At 37.9% G+C, this 12,148-nt stretch overlaps 1 protein-coding gene across 1 annotated transcript; it reads right to left on the bottom strand.

Annotated features, from left to right (window-relative positions):
• Positions 1 to 5,838: 5,838 nt before the first annotated feature.
• LOC139502950 (BTB/POZ domain-containing protein 6-like) lies at positions 5,839 to 9,636 on the bottom strand (the record flags this gene model as incomplete). Its single annotated transcript, XM_071292620.1, is given in 3 exon segments — positions 5,839 to 6,924; positions 7,812 to 8,076; positions 9,587 to 9,636. Coding segments are annotated over 2 exon segments (1,349 nt in total), but the record flags the coding sequence as incomplete, so codon positions are not given.
• Between the last annotated feature and the right edge of the window lie 2,512 nt (positions 9,637 to 12,148).

Here is a 12,148-nt window from a genome sequence, read left to right as displayed (position 1 = left end):
ACCCGTACGAGTTTGTCAGTAGAGGGTTCAAAAGGGGGATATGGAATCCAAGATACAACGAATTCAAACTGAACTATTGCCGGCTGGCCAAACTAAGAGATTCTCCACATTGACCATCATACCAGAGGTAGACGTTGGTATTGCCTCTATCATGGCCAATAGCACTTATGCCCTAGACCCGTACAAGTTAGTCAGGAGAGGATAAGGGGTACCCTGGTATATCACAAATTCGAAAATGAACTATTGCCGGCTGGCCAAACGAAGAGATTCTCCTCGTGGGCAATGGTACTGTCGATGATTTAGAGACAGTTTAACTTACGCGTCAAACGTTAACACTACTTTTAACGCCGTTTCCATTCACATTGTTAACGTCATCATATCTTCTGTTAACGTTGTTCTATTGTTATGTATCATGTTACTATATTGAGTTGAGATTATACGATCAAACGAACCAGACGTTGTTTTACTGCCTGTCCAGACTTTAAGTTAACCCATCCGTCACATGTACCAGACGAAGAAGTACTTATTGCCTTTAAAATGGCCTATAGCACTTGTACCCTAGACCCGTACGAGTTTGTCAGTAGAGGGTTAAAAGGGGGGATATGGTATCCGGTTTACAACGAATTCTTACTGAACTATTGCCGGCTGGCCAAACTAAGAGATTCTCCACATCGACCATCATACCAGAGGTAGAGGTTGGTATTGCCTCTAAAATGGCCCATAGCACTTATGCCCTAGACCCGTACGAGATAGTATGAAAAGGATAAGGGGGTACCCTGGTATATCCCAAATTCGAAAATGAACTATTGCCGGCTGGCCAAACGAAGAGATTCTCCACGTGGGCAATGATACCAGCGGAAGAGGTACTTATTGCCTTTAAAATAGCCCATAGCACTTATACCCTAGACCCGTACAAGTTTGTCAGTAGAGGGTTCAAAGGGGGGATATGGAATCCAAGATACAACGAATTCAAACTGAACTATTGCCGGCTGGCCAAACTAAGAGATTCTCCACACCGACCATTATACCAGAGGTAGAGGTTGGTATTGCCTCTAAAATGGCCCATAGCACTTATGCCCTAGACCCGAACGAGTTAGTCAGAAAAGGATAAGGGGGGGTACCCTGGTATATCACAAATTCGAAAATGAACTATTGCCGGCTGGCCAAACGAAGAGATTCTCCACGTCGGCAATGATACCAGAGGAAGAGGTACTTATTGCCTTTAAAATGGCCTATAGCACTTATACCCTAGACCCGTACGAGTTTGTCAGTAGAGGGTTCAAAGGGGGGGGTATGGAATCCAAGATACAACGAATTCGAACTGAACTATTGCCGGCTGGCCAAACTAAGAGATTCTCCACACCGACCACTATACCAGAGGTAGAGGTTGGTATTGCCTCTAAAATGGCCCATATCACTTATGCCCTAGACCCGTACGAGTTAGTCAGAAAAGGATAAGGGCGGGTACCCTGGTATATCACAAATTCGAAAATGAACTATTGGCCGGCTGGCCAAACGAAGAGATTCTCCACGTGGGCAATGATACCAGAGGAAGAGGTACTTATTGCCTTTAAAATGGCCCATAGCACTTATACCCTAAACCCGTACGAGTTTATCAGTAGAGGGTTCAAAGGGGGATATGTAATCCAAGATACAACGAATTCGAACTGAACTATTGCCGGCTGGCCAAACTAAGAGATTCTCCACATCGACCATTATACCAGAGTTAGAGGTGTGTATTGCCTCTATAATGACCCATAGCACTTATGCCCTAGACCCATACGAGTTAGTCAGGAAAGGATAAGGGGGGTACCCTGGTATATCTCCAATTCGAAAATGAACTATTGCCGGCTGGCCAAACGAAGAGATTCTCTTCGTGGGTAATGATACCAGAGGAAGAGGTACTTATTGCCTTTACAATTGTCAAAAGCACTTATACCCTAGACCCGTACGATTTTGTCAGCAAGGGGTTAAAAGGGGGAGGTGGTACCTCTGTTTACAACAAAGTCGAAATAAACTATTGGCGGCTAGCCAAACTGAGAGATTCTCCACGTGGACCTTTATACCAGAGAGAGAGGTGAACCTAGCCTTTAAAATGGTCTATAGCACTTATGCCCTCGACTTGTCCGATTTTGTCAGCAAGGGGTTAAAAGGGGGAGGTGATACCTATGTTTACAACGAAGTCGAAATAAACTATTGCCGGCTGCCCACACTAAGGGATTCTCCACGTGGGCCATAATACCAGTGATAGAGGTGGGCATTGCCTCTAAAATGGCCCATAACACTTATGCCCTAGATCCGTACGAATTAGTCAGCAAAGGGTAAAGGGGTACCCTCGAATATCACAAAGTCGAAATGAACTGTTGCCGGCTGGCCAAACTAAGAGATTCTCCACGTGGACCATTATACCAGAGATAGAAGTGGACCCAGCCTTTAAAATGGCATATAGCACTTATGCCCTAGACCGGTACGATTTTGTTAGCAAGGGGTTAAAAGGGGGAGGTGGTACCTCTGTTTACAACGAAGTCGAAATAAACTATTGCCGGCTGGCCAAACTAAGGGAGTCTCCATGTGGGGCATTATACCAGTGGTAGAGGTGGGCATTGCCCCTAAAATGGCCCATGACACTTATACCCTAGATCCGTACAAATTTGACAGCAGACGGTTTAAAGGGGGATATGGTATCCCGGTGTACAACGAAGTCGAAATGAAATATTGTCAGCTGACTGACTAAGATATTCTAAACGTGGACCATTTTAGCAGAGGTAGAGGTTGTCATTGCCTTTAAAATGGGCCATAGCACTAACCCTGATGGCGTTAACCAATATATCAGATGTAGAGAATAATATTACACCGAAAATTACGCATGGTTTTTATGTCCTAGACTCGTACCTGTTGGACAGCAAAGGGAAAGTAGGACTCTTGTATATCACAAAGACCAAAATAAGAGATTCTCCTTGTGGACTATTAAAAAGATTAACGTAGTTGTTTTCTCTAAAAAGGCCCATATATCGTATATCATAGATCCGTACGTATTGGTAGGAAAAGGGTAAGGGAAGTACTCGTGTATATCAAAATATTCAAACATACTTTTACTTGCTGGTCATTTTAAAGGCAATTATTACCTTAACCTCTGTATCATGGTTCATGAGGAGAATCTTTTAGTTTGACAAGTCGTCAATAGTTCAATTCGACTTTGAGATATATAAAGGTACCTACCTTTCTCTTTGTTGACTAAGTCGTACGGGTCTAGGGAATAAGTAATATGGGTCATTTTAGAGGCAATGCCTACTTCTTCCTCTGATATAATGACCCACGTGGAGAATTTCTTAGTTTGGCCATCCGGCAATAGTTTGTTTCGACTTCGAGATGAATCGGAGTACCACATCCCCCTTTTTACCCTCTACTGACAAACTCGTACGGGTCTAGGGCATAAGTGCTATAGGCCATTTTAGAGGCAATACCAACCTCTACCTCTGGTATAATGATCGGTGTAGAGAATCTCTTAGTTTGGCCAGCCGGCAATAGTTCAGTTCGAATTCGTTGTATCTTGGATTCCATATCCCCCCTTTGAACCCTCTACTGACAAACTCGTACGGGTCTAGGGTATAAGTGCTATGGGCCATTTTAAAGGCAATAAGTACCTCTTCCTCTGGTATCATTGCCCACGTGGAGAATCTCTTCGTTTGGCCAGCCGGCAATAGTTCATTTTCGAATTTGTGATATACCAGGGTACCCCCCTTATCCTTTTCTGACTAACTCGTACGGGTCTAGGGCATAAGTGCTATAGGCCATTTTAGAGGCAATACCAACTTCTACCTCTGGTATAATGGTCGGTGTGGAGAATCTCTTAGTTTGGCCAGCCGGCAATAGTTCAGTTCGAATTCGTTGTATCTTGGATTCCATATCCCCCCTTTGAACCCTCTACTGACAAACTCGTACGGGTCTAGGGTATAAGTGCTATGGGCCATTTTAAAGGCAATAAGTACCTCTTCCTCTGGTATCATTGCCCACGTGGAGAATCTCTTCGTTTGGCCAGCCGGCAATAGTTCATTTTCGAATTTGTGATATACCAGGGTACCCCCCCTTATCCTTTTCTGACTAACTCGTACGGGTCTAGGGCATAAGTGCTATAGGCCATTTTAGAGGCAATACCAACCTCTACCTCTGGTATAATGGTCGGTGTGGAGAATCTCTTAGTTTGGCCAGCCGGCAATAGTTCAGTTCGAATTCGTTGTATCTTGGATTCCATATCCCCCCTTTGAACCCTCTACTGACAAACTCGTACGGGTCTAGGGTATAAGTGCTATGGGCCATTTTAAAGGCAATAAGTACCTCTTCCTCTGGTATCATTGCCCACGTGGAGAATCTCTTCGTTTGGCCAGCCGGCAATAGTTCATTTTCGAATTTGTGATATACCAGGGTACCCCCCCTTATCCTTTTCTGACTAACTCGTACGGGTCTAGGGCATAAGTGCTATAGGCCATTTTAGAGGCAATACCAACCTCTACCTCTGGTATAATGGTCGGTGTGGAGAATCTCTTAGTTTGGCCAGCCGGCAATAGTTCAGTTCGAATTCGTTGTATCTTGGATTCCATATCCCCCCTTTGAACCCTCTACTGACAAACTCGTACGGGTCTAGGGTATAAGTGCTATGGGCCATTTTAAAGGCAATAAGTACCTCTTCCTCTGGTATCATTGCCCACGTGGAGAATCTCTTCGTTTGGCCAGCCGGCAATAGTTCATTTTCGAATTTGTGATATACCAGGGTACCCCCCTTATCCTTTTCTGACTAACTCGTACGGGTCTAGGGCATAAGTGCTATAGGCCATTTTAGAGGCAATACCAACCTCTACCTCTGGTATAATGGTCGGTGTAGAGAATCTCTTAGTTTGGCCAGCCGTCAATAGTTCAGTTCGAATTCGTTGTATCTTGGATTCCATATCCCCCCTTTGAACCCTCTACTGACAAACTCGTACGGGTCTAGGGTATAAGTGCTATGGGCCATTTTAAAGGCAATAAGTACCTCTTCCTCTGGTATCATTGCCCACGTGGAGAATCTCTTCGTTTGGCCAGCCGGCAATAGTTCATTTTCGAATTTGTGATATACCAGGGTCCCCCCCCCCCTTATCCTTTTCTGACTAACTCGTACGGATCTAGGGCATAAGTGATATGGGCCATTTTAGAGGCAATAATATGGACTGAATTAAAGATTAAAGACTCTTATTGATCTCCGTAATTTTGAAGAATTATGTCATTGAAATAGTAATTGACAGTTTCTATTTTTCTGTTTATTATATGTCTTCAATTAACTATGTTTCTTGTTTTTCTGATCTTTTTAATTGTGTGATACTATCATATGTATTGTATATTTTAGTTTTAGAATTGGACTATATTTGTAGACAACGAACAGATTATGGAATGCCCATATGACAATTAATTCCATTTAATTACCCTCTATTTAATCATCTTGTTTTAATTATTAAAGTTTACATTGATTCAATAATAACAACATTTTAATGATCATAATTGTTTTGTGTTGTGTGAGGCAATGCAATTAAACTTTTCATTTACTTTCATTTTAAATGACGCGGACCTTACAGAAGACACCTATTGGCTTAATATTTCTTAATTACTTTATATTGCTATAAATAGCATAACCATAATGGATATTGACAGCAAAATTTATTTTATTGTCACAATCTAATAACTACCCAAAACATTTCATCGAATGCGGTTTTGATCTCATGAATATTATTGACGGCTAGCCTCATGAATATTAAGGCCGGCTAGATCCACACTAGTGACTTTTATTTAGAAAATAACAATCCCGGAATTTGTCCATGATCAGTATCAGTTCCGTTTGTTTCTCCAATTGTTTTGCTAAATTCAAATTTTACTCCTTCTGATGTCACATGCTCTTCCCCGCCTTCTCCCCAGTATGTTCTAGGTCCTTGCATTATTACAGTTATTGTATAGCGAATGTTTGGGACTATGTATATTGATTTTGGAAATAAGATGTTGAATGTCTTTTCTTTGTTAACTGCAACTTTTGTATGAACTTTTGAAAGGTTGGTCGTTGAAAGTCCTGCTCTCAAAATGGTGGCTTCGACTGTATAAGATGCGGATTCAACTCCGCAACCGTATAGAATGATTCCATGAATGTATATTGTTTTGGATGCCGAAAAGTCTATTTTGTCTGACTTTTGACCTACATACCATAAATTTTCATTTCGTAACGCAACATGTCCATCACGCAGAAATCGCAGACATATCCTCTGTTGTGGTGTATGCGTGTTTTGTGGAGTTTGAGGGTCTTGCAGGGCTATCGTTGTTTGAAGTTGGCGTTGTCCCCGGGGAGTTGTTTTAAATAGGTCATCAGGAATAGACTTCGAAGAGCCGCATAGGAAAGTAAACACGCTGATCCGCTCGGACTTTGAAAGTATATCTCTTTTGCCAACTTTATCGGCGAAAAATTGAATATCCATCACCGGAAACCGGACTTCGTACAAAACTTTTCCCAAAACATTCTTTATGTTAACATCACATACGGTGAGTTGCTGTCGTCTACATTCGGTTTCCGCCCATTTTAACAATACATTTAGCACTGTGGCTTCGTCGATTATAAGATCATCGGACGATATAATCGGCATTAAGCAATCCGGACATAAATGAAGAAACGCTTCCGACTGGAGACATTTTTGAGGCTCTAGCAAAATCATCTCAAGACATTTTTTGTGTAATTCGTGGTCGTCAAAAAGATGCGCACTCTCCATTGTAGAACATACTGTGTCAACTGTCAGCGCTTCCTGTAGTAGTTTGCGACATTTTCTTACTACTTTTGTCACGCAGTATTTATTTGCTGCATACATTAAACTAGCAGTCTGCTCGCCACTTACTGCAAGATCGTCGTAGTATAAATATCTGAAAATATTAGAAATGAAAATTAATATTTGAAATATCTCTTATACAATGAAAACTTTCTGGAACGGAAATGATAGGCTTAATGATTTTTTTTTCTAGCTAAAATTATTTGTTATATTTGATTCAGGAATTTTGAATAGTGATGTGGTGTTACAAAACTTACACGGAGGAATAATTTCGCCATTGTGCGGTACTCGGGTTGGACCCCCCCCCCTTTTCGACGATTAATGCATTTGACTGGGGGACATATAATTCCGGGAACCCTCCTTTTTATCCTGTGTTGGGGACCCCCTTTTAAAAACCAAGGCATGTACTGTGTGTGAGTTTTGCTCATTTTTGAAGGCGTTGTGGTTCTTTAGAATAGCTATAAAAGTCTACGTAATATGATCTTTTGTGGATCGTTGTCTCATGGGCTATTATATTTTTAGCACATTTTCTTACTTTGTATACATTGGCAAATTAAAGAGTGTCCCTAGAAAAGTTTTTTTCGGCCGGGGGGGGGGGGGATACTTTAGTATATGCCGACATTTTGCCTTGAAAATATAGAAGGGTCTAGGTGGTGTGTACAGACTAGATAATAATTGGCAAAGCATACAGAATAAAGGGCAAAAGCCAAATAAAAGAAAATTAAAGAGAAAAGTGATTTAGAACATTAGGCCAAACGATTATAGAATGAAAAATAATTGTGTGCTTAAATATATACATTAAAGAGAATAATGTTTAATTTAGTTAAAGAATTCAAAAGAGTCATAAAAATAAATAAAAATAAACAGAAATGAAGGAACCCCATCATAGTTCTCATTAAGATGTGGTACACAATGTACATATGTTCAATTGTTTTTTTTTATTCACTTTTGAAGTGAATTGAAGCAAGAAGCTAAACATACTTAAGCAGAGTAGAAAACACTTCCGGTTCTATATCTGGGATTGGAATCTCTTCATTTGTTTCTGCTACTGCTCCATAAAACATGGCGAAGAAAACAGAACTTCTGCTAGCGAGGACATACTTATGTGCTGGAATTGGCTTAGAATCGTTTCCGACAAGAAATGTGACGTCACATCCCAACTGATGCGCGAACATATACCGGTTACATTCTGCAATAGAACGACCAGATTGCCAGTCTTTCTCCTCCCCGTCGTGTGTTGTCATTTCTATAATAAAAGCAGACAAAATGTATCTACGAATAAAATGTCTCAACTTAAATCATATAAAATCAGTTGATAATTAATAAATGTTTTATCTCTACCTTTCACTATATTATACTGTGCTTTTTTATGTAACTGGTTAGTACTTGTACATGTGTCTTTTTATTCGAAATGACCGCACAAATGCATGGAATATATATGTAACAAAATCATAAAAGCAGAAAAAATAAAGATTCATGTCCTTGTTTTTTTTGGTTATTAGCCATTAAGCATTTGGCGGTAAATGATTTTGTCAGGACTTTTCATACATTTACCATTGGCACTTTTTCTTTTAAAATCTAAAAAATAACAAGGATTTATAAAAAAAATTAAAAAACTTTTAAAAGAAATAAAACTGTTAAAAAGTTAAAAAGCAGATGTGGGTGGACACATATTTATGACACCACATGGAAAAAACTAAAGGATTCCAAATTACTGACAAAAGTTCAAAAGCAAGAGAAGCGACCATCTTTAAACTAACTTGATGAAAATCATTGGTAGTGTATTTTGAAGTTATTCAAACTATTCAACTAGAGAGAATTTCCAGTTTGACAAACAAATGTATGGCATTGACCCATGGCTATAGTTGATTAGGTGAATGTTTAAAGTTCAGTGGCAAATATTTGATACAAATTCAATAATACAACACATGACACATACATGTAGGATTATTATTAGGGGGAAAATGGAATGACATTTGAAAAAAAAAATGGGCGACCGGATTCGGCAGATATCTTAACTGGCAGCACACCACCTACGGACTGCTGAGAGAATCGCACTAGAAACCATGTAAAGGGCAAACATTCACATTCTAACCGGGTGTGGCTGCGTATTTGTACATCCCACACAACCAAACGATAATCTTTACAGTAAAGGCGACAGGAGAATTTCAGGTCAATAATATTCTGTATAGTATAAGATTTTTTGGGTATCTGTAGCATGGACGACCACTAACAGAGGGTGGTAAAGCGTTATTTTCGTGCAACGTGTTTTACCATTTTTATTTCACGTGCAGCCGTGAAAAAGGTTTGTTATTCACCGTCTTTCGTGAAATCGTTAAAAAAGATCAACGTGCAAGATATTTTTGATTGTTTGTTCATCGTGAAATGGCAGAAATTTTATTTCACGTTCTTCCGAGCACCCCCCCCCCCCTTTAACGGCCTCCTAACATGTTTTACCCCAACCCATTATGTATGTGGTTGATCCAAGTCAGAAGCCTGTCATTCAGAAGTTATCGTTTGTCGCTGTTTATCGAATTTGTTTTTTATTCATTACTTTATACATAAATCAGACCGTTAGCTTTTACGTTAAAAAAGTTTTCATTTTTACACTTGATGCATTTACTTTTCCCCTCTTCGTCATAACCACCAAAACGTATATAGTTCTTTCTTTAATTTTTCAAATAAGAGAAAATAATTAATTAAAAACAAGAACAAAAATTTAGATATTTAAAAAAATAATTAAAACATTGACTAACCTGTTTTTTAAATCACATTCCTGTTAAAGAAAGAAAATATGCATTTAATGACGATATTTTAGTCTAGTTTTTAAATCTATTGACGGGTCATTTATTTCTATTCTTTTAATTATTTGGCCTTTTATTAAATTTCACAAAAACAATCGAAATGAAATATTTCATTCATATGTGAAATTAACAAAGTGGAAACTGACATTCATTTGAAGTTCTTAACCCGTTCGGACGAATTTGTGCTGTTTAAAAACTACTATTCAATTAAACTGGGAAAACAGAAAAGTTTTGTTTTTTAAATTTCATTTCGTGTGGTTTTTTCAAATCTTATACAATGTAGCACATGTAATTCCAAATTAAAACCTACAATTCCGTATACATGGTATAAACAAGTTAAATCAACGGTTTATATTTGACAACATAACTTTCATATTATAAAATAAAATATAGAGATCGTTCATCTTTAATATCAAGAATTTTATCCACTTTAATCATAGTTCATAATAAATTTATCTACAGTATGACAATGACAATTTCATCAGCCAATCAAATAAAAATGTTTTTGCGCACATATGTACTAACTATTCTGAAGACATCATTTAACCGGGAAAGTTTATAATAAGTCTGAAAACTACTTTTTATCATATAAAAAAAGCTTATAAGTGCAAGATATATGCTTACATGGACTTCCTACAGTGAAATTTTGTGGGACTACTTGGACCCGTACTGAATTATATTAATTTAAATAGAAACTATTACAGTGAACTTATTTAAAGGAAAATGAAGAAATATTCTTACATTTAATAGACGGAAGAGGAATTGACCTTCGTATAGATTGTTTTTATGCCCCATTTATGTTATTTGCTCTATGCGTCCGTTCGTTCGTCTGTCCGTTCGTCCGTCTGTCTAGCTTTAGGTTAAAGTTTTTGATCTACGTAGTTTTTTGATGAAGTTGAAGTCCAATCAACCTGCATGTTCCTCATGATGTAATTTTAATGTCAAATTAGAGATTTTCCCCCATTTTCACGGTTCACTGAACATATAAAATGAAAGTGCGGATTGGATATCCGTGAACTGGGGACACATTCTTGTTTTTTGTTCTTGTTTTTCCATTTTAAAATATTGAAAATGAGGGGGAAATGGCGTATAAAGATGACATAAAAACCCTATTTAGGCACTACAGATTGGAAAACCAATTTACCAAAGAAAAGCTTCAACTATTTAACTTTTCATATTTAATATATAGGTTAAACATGATACAAAACAGTCTTCGTTAACTAGTACAGGTACTTAGATACTAATGTACATAGTTGTCGTCTTTTAAAACAAGTTGCTTTCTTTAAAAAAAAAGAAAAGCAATACATGAACCCAAAACCGCTGACTGCCGGGTCACCAAAAGATTGTTGCTGAAATTGTGTTTGCTTTTGAATTGAAATAATTGACTGTGAATAGAAGAAGCCAGTTGGACGTATATACTTACAGCTTCTATTTGATTAGTTATTTTAAAGCTCGACTATTTTATTTATTACTTGGGAATGTATATAATGTTTCCGATTACAACTCTTTGGCAAATCCTAATTTCTACTAACCGGATGATTTATGCAAATTGCACAAACCTGTCGCAATATGAATTTATGCACTCAGTTTGCTTTATAATCTAGAATTCTGGATGCATTTGTATAATCTATCATATCTTTACATTTTGTTCTCATGGAAGATGGTGTATGCGGTGAAAACTGTGGCATGCAATTGATTGGGATTTCTCATGAAAAGACTTGTTTTGGTCTCATAAAACATCTCAAGGATTTAAGGATTTCCTGATTTTACTTAAATCAATTCAAACATTAAATACAGTATATATTTAATATATATTTCTTTGATTCGGATTGAATAAAATAAATTTGAGAAGAATATTATTTCTCTGTTTTCCGATCTTATATTAATATTTTAATCAGAATGTTCTCTCTCGTAAGTCAATGATGGAATACACAGTATCCCGTGATTCAATCTTCAAAAATAATTAGTTTTCATGTGATCGAGATAACAGACACTACCACGTTATAATAATTGACCTAGATACAATCAGTGTACAGTGGTAGTTTTAGAACATATAATTGCATCGTCAAGGGCCATCAAGGGACCACATCAAAGACTTGATAACGACCTGTTAAGACCTGTATAAATAACCGAAAACTTTCGAGACGTTCCGAGAAATTTATTCTGACTTCAGGCCGAGAGATATCGAGTGGCCCATAGACACATCCAAAACTTGCCAATATATAGGCATGAACCCCTCAGGGGGTTCATGCAAAACGAAAATTGAAAGGTTCAAATTAAATGGTGTGTTTCTCCTTGCGATTGTGAAAGTTTTAGTTGAGAGAATGCTTTAATGATTAAAACCGTATAAAACAAGAGGCTCTCAAGAGCCTGAATCGCTCACCTGAATTTTTTTGGTTTAATCTCTCATCAATGATTATTTTGGCTTTTCAATTTATTTAAATGTTCTTTGAATCGTCCTATTTTCTTCAAAAGCAAAAAAAAATCATTTTCTCCTATGTTCTATTTTAGCCA

Source organism: Mytilus edulis, chromosome 14, assembly GCF_963676685.1.
Source record: "Mytilus edulis chromosome 14, xbMytEdul2.2, whole genome shotgun sequence".
NCBI classification, from domain to species: Eukaryota; Metazoa; Mollusca; class Bivalvia; order Mytilida; family Mytilidae; genus Mytilus; species Mytilus edulis.
The sequence above is the reverse complement of the archived record's forward strand: the minus strand, read 5'-3'. Positions and strand labels throughout refer to the sequence as shown.